Source organism: Pogoniulus pusillus, chromosome Z (assembly GCF_015220805.1).
Source record: "Pogoniulus pusillus isolate bPogPus1 chromosome Z, bPogPus1.pri, whole genome shotgun sequence".
Lineage (NCBI taxonomy): Eukaryota > Metazoa > Chordata > Aves > Piciformes > Lybiidae > Pogoniulus > Pogoniulus pusillus.
In genome coordinates, this window is record NC_087309.1 from 75037127 (window position 1) to 75063122 (window position 25996).

Consider the following 25996-nt stretch of genomic DNA (forward strand, 5'->3'; position numbering starts at 1 on the left):
TTAACAGTAGCCTTTGACTGGCTGTGTTAAAAAAAAAAAACTTTAAGCTATCCAGAGGCAACAAACAGTCTCATACTAAAAAATGCATGGTTTCCTCACTTGTCCAAGTGCTCCAACTAGTACCTATTAGAGTGGAAACACAGGTATTATTTGGGCAATGTAACTCATCGCTGTTTTGTAACTCAGCTTTCTCAGCAAAATCATGTCTGTCAGCATAATTGCTACAGTTGACCTAATACGACTTCTGACTTTTTTTCAGCATGTATTGAGGATTAAATGAAAGGTGTATTCCCTTTCCATAAATTACAGTCAATATAGCACCCAGCTGCAGCATGTCAGAGGTTTTGAACTGGACCAGTAAAAGTAACCATTACACAGAGACATTTCTGTATACCATACAAATAATGTGGATTATTCCTGAAATTAGAGGTCCACGGTTATGAGCTATTAATTAAGGATACAACTTAGGAAGTAAGCTAAAAGATCCTAATAAAAATTTAATTAAATAAAACTGCTTATAAAAGCCAGACATGTGCAACACACTCTGTTTTTCCATTTAAATTCAAAAGAAGTATGCATTAGAGGATGTACATGCTCTTCCTCACAGGGCCCTCAATTCCAAAGCACATCAAAGACCAGGAGGCTCAACAGTGAATATTCCCAGGCTGTACTACAGCAATGATCATTCATTCTACTGGCTGCCCTAGTTGATTCATTCTAGAATGTTCTCCCATTTATACTTTCCCTTTGAGGTATATATCTGATACATACTGAATTGATGAAACTGTGAGAGTTAAGGATGAGACAGCACAGGAGTGAGTATCTTAACATATAGTGACGTATGGAAAATGAGACCTCACAACATGCAGAGTGTTATCAGGAAAGATATGTCTAACCAGTGCTCGGTAACAAGGGGAGGTCATTCTCCAAAGCCCTTGCACACCTTCACCGCGTTAGGTGAAATGTTTATATTAGAAAACCATACATATTCAGTACAGGGATAGGGTTATTAGAATTAGCTCTGGAAATAGGTGGAGTTATTACTACCAGTGCCTGGAACTCATTTCCATAATGTCCCACCTCTTTAGAGATGTTCATTGCCACCTGGTGGTTGCCTTTTGGGGTCTTTGGAAGGAAGGCCAATGTCTGGCCTTTCTACCTTTCGTCCACTGGCATCAGTTGTGGGTCATATTCTTGGCTGGAGTTTCCAATGTTCTCATCTTTGAATACAGTATTCTTCTCCATGAGAGTGTTTCAAGACCCTCTCAAGCTTAACCCACCTCCTTTGTGGGTTATCATCAATCATCTGATTAATGATGCTTTAAATCAGTGCTCACGTAGTTAAAGATTTAACTAGGTTCCTACACTCTTATGTTCTCTATCCCTTTTTCCCATATCAATAGAGAAAACTCTTGTAGTAATAGCAACAAAGAAAAAATATTTTTGGTGCTGTTCTTGATTTCTTGCTTCTTGAATGTCCTTAGTGAGGTCACATCAACTACCATCTCCAATTCTCTTACCACTACTAACATGTTAGTTCTAATATTAAAAGACATAATTATTGTCCATCCTTTGCCTCATCCCTGTGTCAAACAAAGTTTATTGCTACAGAATACAATAACAACATTGTATTTAAGCATGCCCCATGTACAATTAATTTCTGGGTATTTATGGTCTATAGACAACGGAATAAATAAGCATGGACATAAAGATCTGGGCTTTAGAAACATAGACTTGTTCTCTGTAAAACATTTTTTAGTCCTGTCCTGTAATTGTGGACATAAGCTCACTGCAGTTTCATGAGATATCACAGTGACTATTTCAAGTTCATCCATGAACTACACTCCTTGCTATACCCCAGATCTTATAAAAGATATTCCTTAGCACAAGGTCATCTGGGTCTCCTTCTAACCCGAAAACCACCAGAATTCTGTATAAAGACTCAACATGTTTAGCTACACCATATACTAATCACAAAATCGCTTACCAAACCTCTGAGGTTTTTCTTTTTGTTATATAATTACAGTGCTAAAAGCCTTAAGTAGTTTTTACTTTTCCTTTAAACTCAGAAGACTTTGACAGTGAGGATGCTTTTAAATACAGCCTGTCTGCCACTATTTGTAGTCAAGAAGGCGCTGAGAAGGACTATCTGGTACTGAAACACAAATCTGCTACAACTATCTATGTTCCAGGAAACAACAGTTCAACGGCAGTGACAATTTCAAAGAAAAACACCAAACGAAAACACTGGTAAACGAAATTGCATTCTAACCTGTGGCTCAGTTTGTTCAGAATAGCAGGTCAGGCTTTGAACATATCCCAGGCAGCAGTGCTGCTCCCCGGAGAATGGCCTAGACAACTGGCTTGAGGGAGAAAAAAGCCTTTAAATGAGTCTGAAAAGAGATCTTATCACCTGGCAAGTACCTGAATCGCTGAAATGCTGGTGGAACATACAAAGCTTAGAAAACTGCAGAACACCCAAATACCAGTTTTGACTTGCACTGAAAACTGTTGTTTCTCTCAGATTGATAAAATCCAAGGATAAGAAAAACGTGAACAATCACTTTAAAACAACAATCCAACTCTAGTACTGTCTGTTAAATGCCTATGGGTTAAATTTCACAACATAGACAATGTAATGCCATGTCTCACCACTTGTATAACTTCCTCTACCAGAACATTTCAGATTACTCGTGTGCCATCAAAGATGAGGCTGAGACATATCTCTGAAGTCTGTTCAGGCATTTGTAGTTTGACTTTACTTCATAAATTGATTCAGTGATGCAGACAGCTTTAAGTGTATTAAACAGAATACATTTGCAGAGAAGATGCAGTTTAAACTCATCTATTATTAATTTTAAATCTATTCTCATTATACAGAGACGTCTACAGAGCTAACTGGTTTTAATATCACAGTAGATTAATCTTTCTGATCCAAACACACCTAGTCTGTACAGACTTCTCCCAAATAAAGAAGTGGGGAGGCAGAACAGAGGAAAGGAAGGAGATCTTTCTAGCCAATGTAGAAATCACTGTATCATAGAAATTCAGACAGACATCAGAATTCAGCATTATGCTAAATATGCAGAACCTGACTCCAAATTTCACCATGATACAGGCAAAAGCTAGCTTGGTAGAAAAAATTAATGACTTTGTAGACTTATGATCATATCTCTACAGGGAAAAAAAATCACATGCACAACACACAGATACAAAAAATAAATCTTTCATAGGGCTAAAAATGTATTAATGTCACCTATCAAACTACCAGAAACCATTTGCAATTTACATAGATTATCCTTTCTACTGAACCCTTCTTGAAATTTCTATTTAAAGAAAAATCATGCCTATCTTTTCATTGTATCAGACTGACCTTTGGAAATAGAAAAGGGAAAAGACACCTCTCTTAAGTTTCTTTCTGTTAATTACTGCTACAACTGCATCTTCCACTAAAGCTATGCTCAGTTAAAGCTGCTCCTTAGCACAGAGCTTCTGGAAATACTCTCTGTGCCATACAAAAACTACTCCAACAAACCAGCAGCTCACTCTTACCATTTTCTAGTGAGTGCATTCAGAATTATAAACACAGTTCCTTAATTTTAAGTGGTTTTAGGCACGCTTCTGTAAGAAACAAATGGTTCAGAAAAACAAATTTTTGGACTAGCAGAACGCACTTTACTCTTCAAGAAAAGGACAAATGAGAACCTGTTACTCCAAACTCCATCACTGACTCAAATAATGATTGTTAAGAATTATGGAGTATAAGGAAAATATAGTAAAATACAGTAAATATAGTAAAATATAGTAAAATAGAAGCAAACAAATTATTCCTCTATTACGGCAAACAAAATGGCATTTTAATACTAGATTGATAAATGAGAGTGAATTAGATAATGCCAAAGTTTCAGTGATGTGAGCCAGCGTATATTCTGATGGATAAATCTAAACACCTTTAACTTTGAAACCACAAACAAGCCAGCACAGGCTATCAAGGCTGAATCGAAGAGGAGAGCCAGTGTAGCACAAGGCTGTAAGGTAGGTGGGACCCCAAGCAGCTGTCACCACTATCTGCCTGTGAATTTCACAGCATGATCCTCCTCAGGCCTCCAAAGTCTTTGGTATACTTGCTATAACTGAGAACTACAAACATATTGGTTTCTCAGGCCTGGAAGTCAGCTATCCCTGCTACAGCCCAAGCCATGCCCTTTCCAAACTTCTCCCTCCCCTTCATGTAAAATTAAAAAAATCCTTGAGCCCCAGCAAAGTGTCTTGAGTCTTCTGTCTCCTTTAACATGATTTGCAAGTCTTGAGGCATACCATATGTCCTTCTGATTGGATTTCCTCCATGTATATGAGGCTGTTAGATACTGATGTGATTAAAGTAGTGCAAAAAAACTAATGCAAGGATGAATGTGCTGACAGCACTATCTGCATAAAAGCAGATAAGAAGTAGTTTTATAATTGCAAGAAGCTCTCAAGTGAAATACAAGATCCACCCTATTCCAGATCTGCTAAATGGGAATTTAGTTTTAGCACTTCTAAATGTATTCAACAGTATGCAAGAAATTGCTTTAATCTTGGACCAAATGATATTTACATCCCTGAGGAAAAGCATTTTCTAGCAACCTTTGCCAAGTCTTCTAGGACAGCCTCCCAGAACACACTCTTATAGTAACATTTGTAGTTATTCTTGCCAAGCAGCTCCATGTCTGTACAAGAGCTAGGAAGACAGATCAGCAGAGACTGGGAAACCTTGTACTCCTGCTGGTACAAGAGTCTGATAGTACAGAAAATGGAATACAAATTAGAGCAGGAAGAAAGTTAGAAGTGCTTCAGGCTCCACGACGTAGTTATAGTGTAGATGACGCAGCAGAGGATAAAGGTGTTCTGTGCTTTTCAAATAAAATTTTAACAACACTTCTCATTCAATTTGGATCAAAGACAGACAAGCATTAATTTGCTATTCCAGTTGTCAAGAAAATACTACGCCTTAGTTCGAAAGTTTAAATTGTTGTTTTAGAGATACTTAATAGCAGAACAGTGTAGTGACTTCACACCTTTGGAAGAAACATTTTCTTCTCCTAAGTGATATTTTCCCACATATGGCTTTTGTGAAAGCAACAATACTTGATAAACACAAGGGAGATGACAGCCAACTGAGTAGCACTTAACAGTTCTGAACCTCTATATGCCATTCCAAGCAGTAATAAACAACTTACATTTTATTATATGAGGTCAGCCTGGGAAAAAGATATTTGTATAACTCTAACTTCCTGGGCAAAGTTAGTGTTTGTGTAGGGCTTTCATGCTTACATGACACTTTCATACATGACATAGAATTTTCTATCAAGAATAAGTACAAGTGGATCATTAGTTTAAAGGTGAGATTAAAAAAAAAATTATCGTCATATTCAAACACTGAATCCTTTAAAAAGAAAAATAAGATTCCTACAAATAAATTCCTATAAATCTTTTCTTTGGACATCTCTGTATTTTCAGGTGTCTGGCCTCAGGGAATTTTGGATGACAGGCTTTTTTCATAAGCCAAGGAATTTTTTCAGAGTAGCAAATATTCTGTTAAAGGATGTAAGATTCAATATAAATTCCTGAGAAGGAAATTTCATTTGGAAATGGAGAAAGGAAAGTGACTAAAAGGAAAAACACCTAATGGCTATGTGGTTGGCTGAATCCCAGTTTCAACAACAGCACAGAAGTAGGCTAGGAACTAGTAAGAAGAGTCTACAAAATCAAACAGCAACAGCTGCTATTGCAAATTGCCCAAGAAAATTTAGCACTACTAATTTTGCCATGAAAAAATATTACAACTGTTATTGAAACACCTGAATGAAGCAAACTCCTAACATGTTAAAAAAAAAAAAACAAAAAACCAGAACCTCAAATCCCAAAGAAACAATCAAAATTACCTGAGTGATCAGAGCTTCAGATCAATCAGAAAAGATTAATCCTAGTAATCCCTGATGTTATGCTTGAAGAATTAACCTTTCACTCAGCTCTCCACTCCTAGAAGACTTCCATGACTGTGACTGTGATTGTGACTTCCAAGACTTCCAAGAGGTAGAAGACTTCCATGACTGTGCTTAACCCGGTTTGACATGCTAGTTTTCTTTTGGGCTTCCCCAGACCTATAGAGACTTCTTCACTGTATTTTGTTTAAAGATTAGGTCTTTTGGTAACCAGTAATAAAAATTAAATAAGCCTTTATACACTGAGCACAGTGCAGTGCATTAATTAACTTTAACAGTGCCAAAATAGGTAAGAATGGGTCATGAACTTCTTCACAGAAGTCAAGTAAAAGAAAGTTATTTTTAATCAGATCATTTCACTGATGTGATTTACAATACAAACTTACACTTGCACACTTCTAACTGAAAGCATTTAGGGGCACAGAGTTTAGCAGTCTAGGGTGGGGGGGAACACCTTATTCTCTTTATCTGAAGAAGTTGTTGTGAAGATTTTTATGACTCAAATCTTTATCAGTCTGTTAAGAATGGCAGTGAAACACTAATTTAAGTAGCTGTTACTGCAGTAGCTATGTTCTGTTGTAACCATATCCAAAAGCACAGAAATCTAATCATCTAGCACTGGACCTCTTTATATATAGTTCATGACATGACAGATCTGTTTTATTAATTTGTTCTCCTAGAATAGAGACCCACTGAATTAAATATCAAGGAAAAAGTAAAACATCTATGTGACTAGTAAATGTTTAATGTAAAAAAAAATTAATTGGAACACCAATTTTGGGAAGACAAAGCTACAGTGGAAAATTGCCAGGTTGCAGCTATCCAAAAACTCTGAAACTTTGTAAGCAATTAAATAGGTAAGGTACACCAGATGCTGACATGAACAAAGGCAAACAGAAAAGGAAGAAAACAGAGTTGCAAAGAGCTATATGCTACTGATCCTAATGTTCATAATGTACAAACTGGGGAAATCTACAGGGAAGGAGAATTAAGGAACATATACATGTAAGTGTGATGTATGAGGAGAAATCTGATATAAATTGAAAGCCTCCTGGAATACTTTACAGGAATGAGTAGTTCCACTGGCAAAAGAAATCAACCATGTGGTTTCCAAAAGGCAGTAATGAATGGTGTCCCTCACGAAGACTGCTGAAGAAATTCAGAGGACATCCTCACATGGTGAGCAGGCATTGGTGGGAGAAATCCACAGCTAGATGAATCCCAGAAGGGTAAGTGTGAATGCTTGTAACATTTATTGTCACAGGATCAAAAATGTTACACTAACAGGAAAGGAAGGTTTAAAAAAGATCCAGAAGTGTGCCTAGTTATTTACAATAAAGGAACTAGAAGATTAAATTCACAAAGGATGGGGAGCATTATGCACAAGGCAAAAAAACAACCAACCAAACAAAAAAACAACAAAAAAGAAAATAAAAAGAAAAAAATACCAAACCAACATAACCAAAGGAAAACACAACTCTCCTAGGGTTATGGAATCAAAAAAGCACCTGCTTTGGATAACCACTACTCCTTCCTTTAAGTACAGGAATAGCCTATTCTTGAAATATTTAATTAATCATAATATTTTTAATTGCACTTTGGTTTAATTTACTAAGTATCTTAGGGTTTCCAGGTTAAATTTCCCCGTGGAAATCTACAATCACTGTATGGAACAATACTGATTTTTTTTTTTAAATAAATAGAAGTCTGTTTCTAGGATTCTCTGTACTGCTCTACTCTATTAGCTGTAGCTGTGCCATTAAAAACATTGTTTTGCTGAAAGAAATATAAACCTAGTAAACAGGTTTCAGGAAGAAAGATGACATAGTAATACTAGCAAGCTTATTTGATAAGATTTCTAGGGGAGAAAATTTGTTTTAAGCTTTAACTCCTCTGAACATTTTTTTTTCTCCCTTCCATTCCCCGCCCTAGGAATTTAGTGGTTCATAATCTAATACGTAGGTAGTATTCATATACTCAAGCAAAGCTCCAAGTTTTCCAAGGACTGTCCGCAGCTAAGTGAAATGATTAAGAAACCTTGCAGTGGACTACTGTGCATGTCATTCGTCGACAGTCCTGAAGAGGGTACAGTTGCACAAAGCACTGCTGCTTCTCTCCCAAAACACAGTACTTCAGGGACACATTCAACTTTGAAGTCGAAAGACTGATAAATCTATCTACTACCCTGTGTCACACTGCTAAAAGTTTAGGGGAAAAAAAGCATGCAAAGTTCTGAATGTCAGCTCCTTAGTTCTACAAAGAAGAACAACCACCTACAGACAAAATAACTTCATTACCGTTTCAGTCAGGTCAATACCTATCAAGAATCTTACTAATGCGCTACACATAGAAACTCTACAGTGGAAGTGTGATCCACAAATGAGAAGTGTTATTCCACTAATCCACCAGAGTAGCACTTATGATGTAAGCCATTCCCACTAAACAGACCTGCATTTCAAGAAAAATGCAGTTTAAATTGCCAGCACACATGCAAGCTATGATTAATGAAGGTTGATGGGAAAAGAAAATCCACTAAAATGAAATTACACTTTCAAATACAACGTATTAGACAGTGTATTGGTAGAGCATCTATTACAGTCCAAGAAGCAAAGCCCCCCAAGCTAACATACGCTATCTGAAAACAGATGAAAGTGTTTCTTTTCTGTATCTTTAGCAAACAACATTCTAAATTACCTGAATTCATTTTTATGCATTTCAGCTATTTTCTTCTCCAGCTTTTGTGACTGCTTAGGAAATATCTTAAAGTCATTGATGTAATTCTCTGGGTGTTCATCAGGATCATAATCACCAAGCTCAGCTGAAAAAGTCCAAAATAAAACAGATAAAAACATCATTTGAACATTAGTTAGTAAGGAAAAATGTCACTACAGTATAATTCACGACACTTTCATGACTGGTGAGAATCCAGAATCTCTCAAGGAACAATGCTTTGAAGAACTGATAGTTAACTGAAACAATAAAATCCTTGTAATTGGTATTTCAATCTATGAGTTACAAAGGACATTCATGGTTTATTAACTGCAGCAGTAATTAGTGATGGTTAAACTATTTTCTGTGGCTTCTGTAAAGAAAAGGCACAGGTAATGTTCCCTCTCTGAGAACCTATCATTTTGGTACCTGGCAGCAGCAAAACAATGAACTTCAGATTCTCATTTTTTGTTTTTTTTTTACAGCAGTTCATCCTCACTGATATGGACTTGAACTCAGTTCTGTTTTAGCAGAGAAACACAGGCTGTAACATTATTTAGGGTGGTCCACAGTATTTGATCCCTCTTCTAAAAGATGTATCATTTAGGTACCCAAGCAATGCACTTGGTGTTTAAATTTTCTAAATACACCTCTTTTAATAAGGTCTAGACTCAGTCTTGGTTGGGATATGCTACCTTATAATGCATTAAGAGTTTCATTCATGTCAAGGCAGAAGGGAATTTCCATACATATGATGTCCCAAATCAGACATCTAAATAACTATTTCTCTGTGTGCAATCCAACACGTATACCTGAATTTGGCCCTAAGAAAACAACAGAGACAGCATGGGGGGGAAATAAATTAAGGGGGGAAAAAATGAAGGAGGAGGGAAAAATACCAAAACAAAACACCACCAACCCACCAAAAAAAAAAAAAAAAAAAAAAAAAAAAAAAAGGAAGGAAAAATATTACAAAAACACTGAAACCAACCAACTAACCAAAACCCACCGAAAATCCTTTCTTCTTCAATTACATCCACTGTTTTTTCCAGACTCCATTGTCACTCAGGCCTTCTTTATCCTAAGAAGAAGCACTGGATGACACTGATCCCTGCTTAGTTCATATGGAATAGGCTACTGGATTCAGAGTGGAATTTTACTTTGTTTATAACTGAAATCTAACATTGGTGCCATTCTTTTTCACTTAAGAAAACTTTACAGAGCATGTCAATGTAGGGAAACAAGTACAATTTAAAAAAATATATCCATTACTGCTGCCTTTATTCCCACAACAGTTTCAGGTTTGTATTCCCACAACAGTTTCAGGTTTTCTTTGTACTGAACAGAACTATGAGTTAAGTATTTTGCAAACCCTGCTTCTTGGACTTACCTTGGACAATGCAGGCACCCAGGTAGGCAGCATCAGAAAAAGAACACAGCAAACGTCCATGGAAAATATCCCTTTTTATTTGTAGATATAGGAGGTATCTGAAATACAGTTGAAACGAGTAAACAAAAGCAAAACAAAACACAACAATGATAACAAAAAAAAAAAAAAAAGAGAACAAGAATGAAACAATGTGGTATCTTCTTGCAACAGCTTTATCTTATCAGTGTGAAACATGATGTGCCAGTATTCTGAATGTCAGTCACAAAACCAAATGTGTGATGCATTATTAAGGTACTACAGCAGCACTTAGGCCCAAAACCATCAGAAGCATTTATAGAAACCCTTCAGAATGAGGGCAAAACCTCATCACTGCATTCCACTAAAATTCCATACAAATGAACACAGGAGTTTAGGTGGGAACGTACATACTGGTGGCATTTCTAAGCAAACAGTTTGTTGTTGACCAGGATTAAAGATCCTCAATGCTACTACTGAATCTCTTTAACCATAACAGTTCCAGTTATATGAGCTAATCTTAAGCAAGAAATATATGGTTGTCCCCATAAAGAAATCAAACAGAAATAAATACAGGTTTTATACATGGTTGGGTTTGTTTGTTTAAGCCTGTTTGCTATAGTAAACTAACAACTTTTCTTCCAAAAACCAATCCACCAAGTTAGCTTCATTACAAGAAAAATAATCTAGATTGCCAATATTTGCATTTTGGTCAACTACATGGAGCTAATAAAAATGTATTATAGTCCATTTCCTTCAGCTAGATCATTGGCTCTGCAAGTTGTTCAGAATATAAAAGATTAATCACAGAATCACAAAATTGGAGGGGTTGGAAGGGACCTTTGAGAATTACCAAGTTTAATACCTCTGCTAAAGCAGTACTGCACAGGAACACATCTAGGTGGGGTATGAATGTCTCTAGTGACGTACTTTCCACAACCGCCCTGGGCAACCTGTTCAGTGTCCATCATCCTCAAAGGAAACGTCTGTTTCTTTAACTTAAGGTGAAATCTCTTGTGCTCCAGTTTGCACCAGCTGTCCTATCATTGGCCACCACTGAAAACAGCCCAGCCACATCCTCTTGACCCTCACCTTTTAGGTATTTATAAGCATTGATAAGATCCTATTTCAGTCTTTTCCAGGCTAAACAGCTCCAGGTCTCACAGCCTCCCCTCATAAGAGAGATGCTCCTGTCTCCTAACCACTTTCATGTCCTGTCATTGGACTCTCTCCAGTAATTCCTCATCCCTCTTGAACTGGGGATCCTGGAACTGGACACAATATTCCAGGTGCAGCCTCATGAGGGCAGAGTAGAGAGGAGGAGAACCTCCCTCAACTTGTTGGTCACACTCTTCTTAATGCTCCCCAGACCTCCTTGGCCACAAGGGCACGTTGCTGGCTCAGAGTGAATTTGTTGTCCACCATGACTCTCCGGTTGCTTTCCATGAAGGTACTTTCCAGCAAGTCAATCCCTAACCTGCACTGGTATATGGTCTTAATCCTCCCCAGGTGCACGGCTCCACAACTGCCCTTGTGCTCACTGGACCACAGCTTTCTGGTGTGTAAGCCACTCTTCCCAGTGGATCAAATTGGAAATTTTAAAAAAGCATATGACTTTCATTCCAACTTTTCCACAATTTCTGCTTAACACATTTTTCATTGTCTTGTTTCCCTAGTGTATCAGGAAATACCTTATTTCTGCCACAACTGGGAAAACACAAATACATACATAATTTTTGCTGAGAGATAGGTTAACAGAAAATAAATAATCAGAGAAAGGAGAGGGGAAGGTAACACACAAAAAAACTCTGGGTTGAGATAGAGCTGAGATAAAAAGTTTTATTGGAAATGACAGAATCCGTAATCACCTTAGCCTATTTGCAGACAAGCACAGCAAAAACGCAGAAGCAGCAGCAGAAGCCAGTGACCTCTCCTCCACTTCCCGATCTGCAGCCTGCCCAGCAGAAAAGACCAACACTCCAAAAACTGGAAGCAGCAATCAGAGCAGGAAGCCTCTCAAGGTACAGTCTGAACTTCAAGCCACATCAACACTTTGCTACAGCCAGCGCTTTCATTTTGAAGCTGCTGCTCAATACTATGTTGCCGTCATGCCAGATTCAACTCAACCCATGACAGGTACAACTAAGGGAAAATAATATTGGTTCCTCAGAGCTTATTTCATCCTAACAACCATCCTGGGATGACAGAACTTACACCAATGCATGCAGCTCGGGTAACAAGCAGGGGGAACTGGAAGTCCTGGTCCACCAGGGTGACTATGATATAGTTGCCATTTCAGAAACTTGGTGGGATGACAGGCATGGTTAGAGTGCTATACTGGGGGGATACAGCCTCTTCAGGAGAGATAGGCAAGGGAGAAGAGGAGGAGGGGTGGCTCTGTATATTAGGGAGTCGCTCCTTGCCACTGAGCTTGAGGTGAGGGACGAAGGGGTTGAGAGCTTGTGGGTTAAAATCAGAGGGAGGACAAACAAATCTGACATCCTGGTTGGAGTCTGTTCTAGACCACTCAACCAGGACAAGGAAACAGATGAGATATTTTACAAACAGTTGGAGGCTGTCTCAAGACCATCAGATCTTGTCCTTGTGGGTGACTTTAACCTGCCAGATATCTGCTGGGAACTTAATTCAGCAGAGAGGGGGCAGTCCAGGAGATTTCTAGAGTGCATGGAGGACAGCTTCATGACCCAGCTGTTAAGTGAGCCTACTAGGGGTCAAGCTCAGCTTGACCTGCTGCTCTCCAACAGAGAAGGGCTGGTAGGAAATGTGACAGTGGGAGGCTGCCTGGGGTGTAGTGATCACGAGTTAGTGGAGTTTTCAATATGCAGGGAGGTAGGGAAGCACTACAACAAAACCCACACCTTGGACTTTTGGAGGGCAAACTTCAATTTGTTTAAGAAACTTATTTCCAAAGTCCCCTGGGCAGCAATCCTTGAGAACAAGGGGGTCCAGGATAGTTGGACCTACTTTAAACAGGAGCTCTTGAAGGCACAGGAACTGGCAGTTTCCATGTGCTGAAAGATGAGCCGCAGGGGGAGGCGACCAGCCTGGATGAGCAAAGAGCTCCTGAAGGAAGTGGGGGAGAAAAAGAGGGTGTATCGCCTCTGGAAGGAGGGGAAGGCTTCTCCTGATGTGTTTAAGGAGGTAGCCAGATTATGTAGGAGAAAAATTAGAGAGGCTAAGGACCAGCTAGAACTTAGGCTGGCCACTTCCGTGAAAGATAATAAAAAGCACTTTTATAAATTTATCAATGCTAAAAGGAAGGGCAAGAAGAGCCTCCACTGCTTACTGGACCAGGAGGGGAACACTATAACTGATGACGAGGAAAAGGCTGAGGTCCTGAATGCCTTCTTCGCCTCAGTTTTCAACAGCAAAGAGGGAGGAGGAGGCAAGTGGCCTCTTGAACTGGGGTATGGGGTCAGGGAGCGGTGTGTTCCCCTGGAAATTCATGAGGAATTAGTTCAGGACCTGCTGAGCCATCTGGATACCCACAAGTCCATGGGACCAGATGGGATCCATCCCAGGGTGCTGAGAGAGCTGGCAGCTGAGCTGGCCAAGCCACTCTCCATCATTTTCCAGCAGTCCTGGCTCACCAGAGAGGTCCCAGGAGACTGGAAAATGGCCAACGTGGTCCCCATCCACAAGAAGGGTCGGATGGAGGAACCTGGGAACTACAGACCTGTCAGCCTGACCTCAGTGCCAGGGAAACTGATGGAGCAGGTTATCTTGGGGGTGATAAGAGCGCACCTGAGGGATGGCAAAGAGCTCAGGTCCAGCCAGCATGGGTTTAGGAAGGGCAGATCCTGCCTCTCCAACCTGATCTCCTTCTATGATCAGGTGACCCGCTTGGTGGATGTGGGGAGGCCTGTGGATGTGGTCTATCTGGACTTCAGCAAGGCCTTTGACACTGTCCTCCACAGCAAACTGCTGGCTAAGCTGTCAGCCCATGGCTTGGATGGCAACACTCTGTGCTGGGTTAGGAACTGGCTGGAGGGACGGACCCAGAGAGTGGTGGTGAATGGTGCCACATCCAGCTGGCGGCCAGTCACTAGTGGTGTGTGCTAGTTTGAAGCAAGCTGGAATGTTTTGGTAAAAGAACTAGATAATGGGCAGTGAAATGAAAACAATTGATGTCAACTTCTCTCACAGTCACGCTGAGAACTCTGGGAAGAAGAAAGACTTTTTCTCCATTTTGTTTCTCACTCTTGCTTTTGCCTTTGACCTGGTCACATCTCATTAACCCTGCTCCTACTAACCTTGCTCCCTAACCTCTTGGCTGCACCTCTTTTCTTCCTGAGAACTGGGGTAAGGTTGAGAGGGCTGGGGGGAGGTGTTGGGGTGGTTTGAGAGCCCCTCCTGGGGACTCAGGTTTCTGGGAGGAGAGTTGTGCTTTTGTATTGTTTATCCTTTGTATATTTCTGTATATAATTGTATAGAACTGTATATATTGTAAATAGCTGCTTGTAAATTCTGCTAGCTGTAAATAATTTGCTTGATCTATATTCCCAGGGTCCGTCTGAGTTAGCTGGGGCAAATACAAAGTGTGGGGGGGCGGGGTAACCCCCAAACCATCACATTTTTTTATTGGCGCCCAATGTGATGGTTTAGGGGTTACCCCGCCCCCCCACACTTTGTATTTGCCCCAGCTAACTCAGACGGACCCTGGGAATATAGATCAAGCAATTTATTTACAGCTAGCAGAATTTACAAGCAGCTATTTACAATATATACAGTTCTATACAATTATATACAGAAATATACAAAGGATAAACAATACAAAAGCACAACTCTCCTCCCAGAAACCTGAGTCCCCAGGAGGGGCTCTCAAACCACCCCAACACCTCCCCCCAGCCCTCTCAACCTTACCCCAGTTCTCAGGAAGAAAAGAGGTGCAGCCAAGAGGTTAGGGAGCAAGGTTAGTAGGAGCAGGGTTAATGAGATGTGACCAGGTCAAAGGCAAAAGCAAGAGTGAGAAACAAAATGGAGAAAAAGTCTTTCTTCTTCCCAGAGTTCTCAGCGTGACTGTGAGAGAAGTTGACATCAATTGTTTTCATTTCACTGCCCATTATCTAGTTCTTTTACCAAAACATTCCAGCTTGCTTCAAACTAGCACATGGTGTCCCTCAGGGATCTGTGCTGGGCCCCATCCTCTTTAACATCTTCATAGATGATCTGGATGAGGACATGGAGTCAGTCATCAGCAAGTTTGCAGATGACACTAAGCTGGGAGCAGATGTGGCTGAGTTGGAGGGCAGAAGGGCTCTGCAGCGGGACCTTGACCGCCTGGACAGATGGGCAGAGTCCAAGGGGATGGGGTTCAATAGCTCCAAGTGCAGGGTGCTGCACTTTGGCCACAACAACCCCATGCAGAGATACAAGCTGGGGTCAGAGTGGCTGGAGAGCAGCCAAACAGAAAGGGATCTGGGGGTGCTGATTGATACCCGCCTGAACATGAGCCAGCAGTGTGCCCAGGTGGCCAAGAGAGCCAGTGGCATCCTGGCCTGCATCAGGAATGGTGTGGTCAGCAGGAGCAGGGAGGTCATTCTGCCCCTGTACTCTGCACTGGTTAGACCACACCTTGAGTACTGTGTTCAGTTCTGGGGCCCCCAGTTTAGAAGGGACATTGAGATGCTTGAGCGTGTCCAGAGAAGGGCGACGAGGCTGGTGAGAGGCCTTGAGCACAGCCCTACGAGGAGAGGCTGAGGGAGCTGGGATTGTTTAGCCTGGAGAAGAGGAGGCTCAGGGGAGACCTTATTGCTGTCTACAACTACCTGAGGGGTGGTTGTGGCCAGGGGGAGGTTGCTCTCTTCTCTCAGGTGGCCAGCACCAGAACGAGAGGACACAGCCTCAGGCTGCGCCAGGGGAGATTTAGGCTCGAGGTGAGGAGAAAGTTCTTCCCTGAGAGAGTCATTGGACACTGGAATGGGCTGCCCGGGGAGGTGGTGGAGTCACCGTCCCTGGAGCTGTTCAAGGCAGGATTGGACGTGGCACTTGGTGCCATGGTCTAGCCTTGAGCTCTGTGGTAAAGGGTTGGACTTGATGATCTGTGAGGTCTCTTCCAACCCTGATGATACTGTGATACTGTGTGATACTATGATAAGTCATCATGTAGAATCATAGAATTATTTAGGTTGGAAGAGATCTTTAAGATCATCAAGTCCAACTGTTAAAATACCACTACCAGGTCACCAATAAACTATGTCACTCTGCACCAAATTTCTCGAAATACCTCCACAACTGCCTTGGGCAGCATGTTCCAAGGCTTGACAACTCTCTGGGGAAAAAACTTGTACCTAACATCTGATCTAAACTTCCTCTGGCACAACTTGAGGCTGTCTCCTCTCCTCCTATCACTTGTTCCTTGGGAGATGAGACCAATCTGCAGCTTATTCCAACCTACTCTGAAGGAATTAAACACAGCAGAAGGTCTCATCTCAGGCTCCTTTTCTGCAGGTTGAACAACCCTAGCTCACTCAGGTGCTCCTCATAAGACTTATGCTCTAGACTTCTCCAGCTTCATTACCCTACTCTAGATCTGCTCCCAGTTATAGCAATATAGCAAAAATAAGTGCTAGTTCTTGTTTTTACAAGAGATTTCATACTACATAAGTTTCTTAACACTCATATATTAATTCTCACTAGGCCACTCGTACTCAGGCATTGCTTTAACATATAAATCCCTAGTACTCAGTGCCAGAGAAAGAGGCAGCTTTTCCTTCCCTTACACAAAAAAGAAGTTTGTTCTTGGAAAGTTTTATTGTCTGCTTAGGGGGTGGGGTCCCTTAAAATGTTCATGTACCTTTCTACTACATCAATAAGTTTTAAAATACAACCAATTATTATTTCTGTCACTAAGTTTCTGTGCTACTGATTCTCTGAATACATTTGACTATTGAAATCCTTAATCAAATGGTTAAAAAATGCACTTTCAAGGTATCCTTTCACTTCAATTACAGAGAAAAAGAAAGAAGAAAAAAAAAAAGGAAAAACCAAAACCAAAATAAAGCCCTCACAAACAAAACCACAACTCCCAAACCATAAGATTTCCAAGACAGCAGTCAAGAAGGAAAAAGAGACATACAGTTCACAGCAAAGATTGGAGAAATTGCTATCTGGGACACTTGCTCTTAAGAGAAAGGCAGGGAAATACTCATATAGAACAGAACAGAGCCTTAATGTGTTTGTCAGAGATAAATCACACACCAAGCCACATAGGATACTGTTAATCTTCAAAGCACAAAGTGCAGTCTGGAACAACATGATGACATTAAAAGGTTCTTTCAAGTGAAGGAAATACACACAATTGGGACAAAGAGCCAATGTTGCAAACTTTGCCAAAGGTTGGCTCAACCTAAGACACCTCCTGACAAAATAACTTCTGTCTTAGGTCAGTAAAGACCTACAAATGTGTACCTGGCTCCTGATTTCAGTAAGGTTTATGCATGGACTTTAAATTGCCTACATTTAGAAATACCTTGCAAAATCAGATCTGATTTTGCTCTTTTTCATATCCTTCCACCACAGCTGTTTTTCTCAAGTCCTGGCACAACTATATAGCCTGATTTATAGCCCTAAGTACTCAGGCTTACCAGTAAGCTAGTAAATGTATGCTTCAGCACTTACACTCAGAAATGCCTGTCACTGGAATAACATTATTTGCATCTATTATCTCTTTGCAATAGAGATGACTCAACTCCAGGTTAGCCAAGCCCTTCCCAAAACTGCAGATTAAAGCTCAGCACTATCTATTCTTGTTCTTAAGCAGGCTTCATGACCCTCAGAGACCATGCTGCTGACTGCATAACAGTCTATTTATTTATCTATTTTAAGATGTTCAATGAGGCAAGAAAGTTTTCCACAGTGAAATGTTGTGTTTTGTCCACATCGTGTTTTTTTTCTTGTGTTCAGGTCACTTCACTCATTCTACTCCAGCAAAAAGCATTTCTTAAGAGTGCTGTCATGGCCTTTCCAGCTGACAAACATTGTCACATCAAGAGACCCCACAGCATTTCAAAAATTATTACCTCAGCATGATGTCTGACTTTGACTACAGTGCCTCCTTCCCATGCTACTGTGCTTACCCAGGTGCAGAGGGCAAGCAAACATGTTTACAATATTCCTGGATTGGCTGTTCTCCCAGCAGAATTTCTGAGTTCTTTACGTATATTATGCTGTACACTGATTCTGCATTCTGCTTTCCACAGTAGATGCCGTCGAGTACACAGCAGGAGCAATAGCTTCTTGCCAAGGTCTATGAATCTAACCTAAACATTACCACATTCCAGTGTTAAGCATTGCCACTAAAAGACAATCATTTCTATGCCTTACAGTGCCAACTAAAGAGGCTCACAGAAAAAAAAAAAAAGACACAATCTCTAAAAATATATTCCTTGTCTACTTACTAATATTTGACAATTATTTTGGTATCTTATAAATTAAAGACAAGTCATCAATCTTTTAGCTGTCGATAAGAAATAGACTAGACAGATAGATCTTAGAGTCATCATAGACAGGTCTCTGAAATCATTAACTTAGGCTGCAGCAGTAGCCAAAAATACCAGTGGAATATTTGGCATCATCAGGAAAATACTGTGAACATGACAGAGGGGCATTTTGCCACTATTTAAAGCCTTGGTATAATCACATCTTCAATGTTTTACCTAGCTGTAGTTTCTCAATCCTAAGTCTTGCCCACAAGGAAAGACAGTATCTGACTTTGTAGTGAGTTTTACAAAATCTTGAGGGTAGTGTGAAAGGCAAATGACAAACTATTTACTAAATCCTGAAGTACTAGAGTTAGGGGTAAATCAGTGAAAATAGGAAACTGCTTAAGGCAGTACCTTACACAGCAGATACTGAGCTAACTGCCTCAGAAGGCTGGATAAAAATACAGTATCAGTAAGTATAAAAAAAATAGGATTAGGCAAATTCATGAGCAAAAGATCCAGAAAATAATACTAAAATTAATAGGCAGCAACACAATCATTTAAATTCCTAATATTTTAGTGAATTTGTGTGAATAGGAGACCATCTATTTGATTTTCTTTTTTCCTGGAACAATATAAAAGTTTTCTTCGCACTAGCATGGCTTAAACTTATCACAGCATTCACAAAATAGATATATGTGGCAATATGCACACCACATTGACATTAGTAGAGCACTTGCCCTTTCAATGCATCTAATAAGTCATTATAATCACAGAATGGCCTAGGTTGGAAGGGACCTCAGAGATCATTTACTCCAATCCCCCTGCTATGGGCAGGAACACCTTTAGGCTTTATGACTACACAAGAATTCCACCAATTAATAAAGTGGACAAAGGAGTGGTAAGGGACAAGCTTCCTTTTGGATACCAGGCAAATAAGAAGCCCCACTGCAACACAGGAATAGATTCTCCTCTGCAAGCTTCCCCTGCACCTTTTCAGTCCTCCTAGCTTCCTTTCAGAGGACTACAAGAGGACCTCTGAACATTTCTCTCCCATTTCTGGAGGGAAAAGCATAAAGCTCTTCCAGCACAAGGCAATATCAAGGATAGCTGTTTGAGATAGGACTAATCAAGCCTTGCCTGCATGCAGCTGTTCTGCTCTTCTTCACCCAGGCTAGGTCAGTTCCGGGCTCTTACTTATGTTTACATATCCCAAGTCTTTTCCAGTTAAACTTTTTTTAATCTGCTTTTCTTTTATCACAGCCTAGTGATCAAAGAACTGCTTCTTGCATTAGGAAACACAAATTAGGGGATGACAAAAGTTAGTTGAAATAGTCTGTCTTTTGTCAGTTCTGTCAGCTATTCACCCCTGCTCTCCTCTAGGTCTGTTTCCTCTACAATAATTTCGGATTACTGCTAATATTGTATTATCTGTAGCATTTTAGAGCATTCCTTTGGGACCTCAAATGACTTCATATTCTCTCATTTCAATTACATATACACAGTATAATATAGGGATTTGGAGATAAGAAGGCATGTGGGCTTGGGTTGCTTTATTACATAAGAAAGAACAAATGCTGGTTTATTACCTAAACAAGAATATTGAAGAGAAATAACATAACAAAAATCTGTGTCCAAGTACGACCAGTTTTTGATTCTGTCTGTGCACACTCCCTTGTGACTGTTTCTGCTCACGCTTAGCATTTCAGCACTTTGCCATCTGTAGACCCTCCCAGGGCTCTGACCTGTCATCAAAGACTAGTGAAGAAAGGCACTGGGCAAAAATACCCATGCTCTCCAGAAAGTGTCATGCAATCCTGTTAGTACTGAAGGTTGAATTATCTCCTTAGGTAGAAATTCCTTCATGGCAACTATAAATCTTTGTATGCCATGCCAGCAGAATCATCAAACTTTTCTCCTGCACATGCAGCTAAGGAAAAATACCTCCCACCAGAAAGCCTGTCATGCTCTCTGAGAAAACAATATTGTAAAGAGAAAAAATAAATAATAATATTAGCAAAAATACTGAAAAAGGAAGCATTCAAGACCTTTACCCCAATTTTGTACAGCACCAGCCAGAGAACATGCTCCAGAGCACATGCTGATTTACCAAGAGAATAAACTGAAATTCTGTTTTAAAGATGTGTGTGGCAGGCATCAAGAGAGATGTGAGTATCTGCTTATCATGTTACTATTAGCCAATTAAAAACTCACCATTATTACTTTCACTAGGGATGTTAAGTAGAGCCAGTTAAATGCCATGTTATGAAACAGAAGTAATCTTTTCTGACTTCACATCACCTGTAAGGCTAGACAATCAGATCTAGAAAGCCACAGATGCATCATTCAGAAAGGCTTGATTTTTTCCACATAAAGTAGTAGACAAATCCTCAGAGGAGTATGAAGCTTAGAGTAGTATCACTCTTCTACTAAGGCTGAGTACCTGCCCCCGTGTAAAAGAGAACTGTAAATGAGAACAAACTGTTCAAAAAGCCTTATTTACTGCTTTTGGTACAAGCTGTTGAGTCTCCAGTGCACCCAAAATAAATTCAGAGGCCCTATCTTTTGAGCAAAATAAGCCCAATCCTTGCATTATTCTCATCACATTTTCTTTAAAGCATTGGGAAAACTGTCTGATTATTCTAAACATTTCAAAAGTGTGTCCTTAGTCTTTCTTAAACATGTATGGTCTCACTGACTTGCTCTGAAAGCAGTATGTCCAAAAATTAGGACAGATCTAAATCCCTGCAACACAAGTTAAGGAGAGGAGTTAAGAAGGTTAAGCATTGAAGTGCATTAAGATTTGGACTTTGCTGACAACCCAGGTCTCACAGACTCACAGAATGTTAGGGGTTGGAAGTGACCTCAAAAGATCATCTAGTCCAACCCTCCTGTCACAGCAGGATCACCTATACTAGATCACACAGGAATGCATCTGGGCAGGTTTTGAGTATCCCTAGAGAAGGAGACTTCACAATCCCCCTAGGCAGCCTGTTCCAGTATTCTGTCACCCTCACAGTGAAAAAAAAATTCCCCATGTCTACATGAAACTTTCTATGCCTCAGCTTCCACCCACTGACCCTTGTCCTGTCATCAGGCATCACCAAGAAGAGCCTGGCTCCATTCTCCAGACGCTCACCCCTCACATATTTATAAATATTAATGAGGTCACCTCTCAGTCTCCTCTTCTCCAAGGTACAGCCTCAGCACCCTCAACCTTTCCTCGTATGGAAGATGTTCTGCTCTCTTAATACTTTTGTGGCTCTTTTCATGTAGTCTGTTATTACAAAACCAAGAGCACTCAAGGCAGCAACCCTCATGGCCACTGAAATTAACTTGCAAATTACAATCCTAACAGCATCTGATTCTGAGGAGAACAGTGATCAAGGATCACACAGAACCACCTTCCACAGCGCAAGGTGGAAATTCTGTCCTGAGTCCACGGCATTTCTTATTTAGCAATAGTATCTAGCAGTGCCTTAACACCCAGAGATGACCACTGGTTTTGTTTCTAAAGCAATGCTACAGAAGCAACTGTTAATTAAAATAAGAGACAATGAAAGCTAGAATGGTATGACATGACTGACGATACTCACAGGCATCCTTAGCAGTGGAACAAAACACAGTGACAGGCAAGTGTGTGATTGGTCCTTTGCCCAAAGCACTTCTGACTTCTGAACATGCAGTGTGCACACACTGTCAGAATCGTATGTCAGGGGGTTTTCTATAATGCCACAGATGGAAGGCCTAGGCCTATGATAGGTCATTCTCCATCCTAATTTCCTGAAAATAGTTTCACCTGTAAAATTACAGACTAATTCAAGGATTACAGTCCAGCTCAGCCTTCCAAAGGTAGGAGGACAGAAATGAGGCAGCAATAATCTGAGGTGACAAACACTCTATTTTCTTCCTGCAAGTGACACCTAAATCCTGAACAGTATTTCCATACTTCTTACACTTTTTCACTGAAATCAAACAATTCATCCATTACACACACAGCTTCATGTACTGAATAGATTATTATTTTTTAATATATCAGATATTGCTATGGAAAAGTGGGAAAATCATCTCTTTTTAACATCTGTATGTTTCTTTGACATCTCTAAGGTACTTCATTAAAGATTTATTCCCATAAATGTCTTACAAAGACTGCATCAGCAATAATGCAATAATCCACGTGGGGGATTTAGATGGGGTTAACTAATATTCTGAACCAAAGAGTAGCATGTCAATATGACAGGATGTCTAACTGCATCTTAATTTCGTTATCTAAATGGGGACCACAGGCACTCATCAGATTTTCACCCATTTGAAGAAGCAAGAGAGCAGCTCTGTGACATGTTTAGGCACAGGGAGTAGCAGATGTGCAAAGCACTATTACTGTGACTCAGCTATGAAGTAGAGGTGGCTTTTACTTCATAAAATTATGTTATTATTAATTCTTATGCAAACTGCAACAAATGCGATTGTCCAGTGAACAAAGCTGAGTTTAAACAACTAAAATAAAACAAAATTAAATTAAATTACATTAAATTACATTTTTTTAAATCTACCAAAAAGCCACCTAGCTATCAAGGTTTCCTGACTGCCCTCTGTCAAACGCCAGGAGCTCTTCATTCTTAAATTTCATCAATCGCTGCAATTCAATGAAAAAAAAACCCAACCCAAACCCACGTGTCATAGGTTTAAGGGCACTGGGATGTCTTAAACCACAAAAGTACAGCTCTCCAAAAGGCTAGACAGGACCCAGGAAACTGTAAGTTGTTATTCTATCCCATAATCTTCTCTCAGGTGGCCAGCGCCAGAACGAGAGGACACAGCCTCAAGCTGCGCCAGGGGAGATTTAGGCTGGAAGTGAGGAGAAAGTTCTTCACTGAGAGAGTCATTGGACACTGGAATGGGCTGCCCGGGGAGGTGGTGGAGTCGCCGTCCCTGGGGCTGTTCAAGGCAGGATTGGACGTGGCACTTGGTGCCATGGTCTAGCCTTGAGCTCTGTGGTAAAGGGTTGGACTTGATGATCTGTGAGGTCTCTTCCAACCCTGATGATACTGTGATACTGTGATAATGCTGCTATCTCTTTATAAGGCAGCTGTACAGCCAGCACCTTCTATTTCCTCCCTTCTATCCCCTCCTGGGAGCGTGTGAGCTTTTATCTGTGGTACGTGGGAGGACTTCAGGCCTATCTATGGCCTTAGGCAGACTGGCTAATTTTTTTTCCTATGCAATTCTGGCCTAGATGTGCCTAAATGTAAGGAGGCATGGGGGGGTGGGCAAGTAGACAAGAGCACTTAGGCCTGGGTATTAAGGCACAGCTAAGGAGAAAGTTTTTCCTGGTAGGGATTATGGATTTACATCCAGGAGACCACACAAAATTTAACTGCCTGTTACTGCGAGACCCTGATTCCAGCATGAGAGCTGCGGTGCAAAAGCCTTGGTAACCACTAGATGAGGTGTGCTCTGGATGTGGTCTGCTCGGGCTTTACAGGTATACTTGGGTGCTTTCTGTGGGTGGAAGAACCCCAGCAAAAGGGTAGGACCAGCAAGAAGCACACAGGATCACAGATATTAGGGATTAGAAGAGACCCAAGGAGATCATCGAGTCCAACACCCCTGCCAGAGGAGGACCACACAGTCTAGCACAGATCTCAGACGAATGTATCCAGACAGGGCTTGAAAGTCTCCAGGGAAGGAGACGTCACAACCTCTCTGGGGAGCCTGTTCCAGTGCTCTGTGACCCTTACAGTAAAGAAGTTCCTCCTTGTGATGAGGTGGAACCTCCTGTGCTGCAACTTACACCCATTGCTTCTTGTCCTACCATAGGGAGCAAGTCAGAACTCTATCTTGTAACCAGTCCCTAATCCACCTCACTGTCTGCTCTTCCATCCCACGCTTCCTGAGCTTGCTGACTAGAATATCATGGGAGACAGTGAAAGGCCTTGCTAAGGCCAAGGGAGACTACGTCCTCTGGTTTCCCTGAATCTACCCATTCAGTTATGTCATCATAAAATGCTATCAGGCTGGTCAAGCATGACTTCCCCTTGGTAAATCCATGCTGACTATTCATGATAACCTTCTTCTCTTCCAGATGGAGACTGGTGCCTGCAGCAGGATTTTGCCTTTTTTGACCATGAGTCCCCCTGCATGATGCAAGGTCTGCTGGCAGCAGATGGAGTGCCCCTCTCTCCAAGTGGAAGAAGATTTATGTTGCAGGGGTTGGCGGAGCTCATTAATCATGCTGTTTTTCTAGGTTGGAAGGGGGGGAGGGTGAAAGCCAGGCTGACTATAAGCAAGCCTGAGACAACTGGATAACCATGAGTTGTGTGCTGGAGAGAAAACAAGAGGTGACACATCAAGGTGGGAGGCTAGCACGAGCCTTCAGCCTGTCACCTTGAAACATGCCAGGGACACACAAGAACTCTCTAAGTCTTACAGAGACGGACCACGGGAATCAAGCAATGAGAAATCAGCACATGCAGAGTTCACTGCTAGATTGGTGGCCATGGAAGAGGCTGGGAATGGTCAGACAGCACGAGTGAAAGCCAGTAGATTAACTCCCTCCGTGAAATGCTAATGAACCATATTAAGAAGAGCGTGTCCAGTAGATCAAGGGAGGTTCTCTTTCCCCTCTAGTCTGCCCTGGTGAGACCTCACCTTGAATACTGTGTTCGATTTTGGGACACAGATCTGCTGGAGATGGTCCAGAGGAGGGCTACAAGGATGATTAGGGGACTGGAAGGCATGGCTTATGAGGAGAGGCTGAGGGACCTGGGGCTTTCCAGTCTGGAGAAGACTGAGAGGGGATTTAATAAATGTTTATAAACATCTGAGGGCTGGTCAGCAGGGGAGGACAGGCTCTTCTCACTTGCTCCCTGTGATAGGACAAGGACCAATGGTTGCAAGCTGCAGTACAAGAGGTTCCTCCTGTGGAACTTCTTTATTGTAAGGATCACAGAGCACTGGAACAAAATGTATTGCACTGACAGCACAATACACTTCAGTAACTTCAGTTTAGGTCCTTCACTTTTCAATAAAACTTCTCCTGGGTGTCCAAGTAGTTAAAAGAAAACCCCCAAAAAAACCCAAAAACCAAACCCCGTTTGTGATCTACAAAAGTTTATTCACTGGCTTATCAGAAGTAGAACATCCATCCAAGGACAAACGTTAATACTAACCTGATCTCCTTTTATGATCAGGTTACTCACCTGGTGAATGTGGGGCAGGCTGTGGATGTAGTCTACCTGGACTGCAGCAAAGCCTTTGACACTGTCTGCCACAACAAGCTCCTGGCAAGGCTGGCAGCTTGTGGTTTGGACAGATTCACTCTGTGCTGAGTCAAGAACTGGCTGGAGGGCCAGGTCCAGAGAGTGGTGGTGAATGGTGCCACATCCAGTTGGCAGCTGTCACTAGTGGTGTTCTCCAGGGATCAGTTCTGGGCCCGATCCAGGTTAATATCT

The 25996-nt window shown here is 41.1% G+C and overlaps 1 protein-coding gene across 3 annotated transcripts in view; it reads right to left on the bottom strand.

Moving 5' to 3' along the window:
* FRMD3 (FERM domain containing 3) overlaps positions 1-25996 on the bottom strand; it is a 174431-nt gene that overhangs the window by 39076 nt on the left and 109359 nt on the right. For all 3 annotated transcript variants that reach the window (XM_064140210.1, XM_064140211.1, XM_064140213.1), the window contains 2 exons: positions 10084-10181; positions 8679-8802 (listed from right to left, as the gene is read on the bottom strand). In XM_064140210.1, the coding sequence (XP_063996280.1) occupies positions 8679-8802; positions 10084-10181 (222 nt within the window). The remainder of the gene's footprint in view (positions 1-8678; positions 8803-10083; positions 10182-25996) is intronic.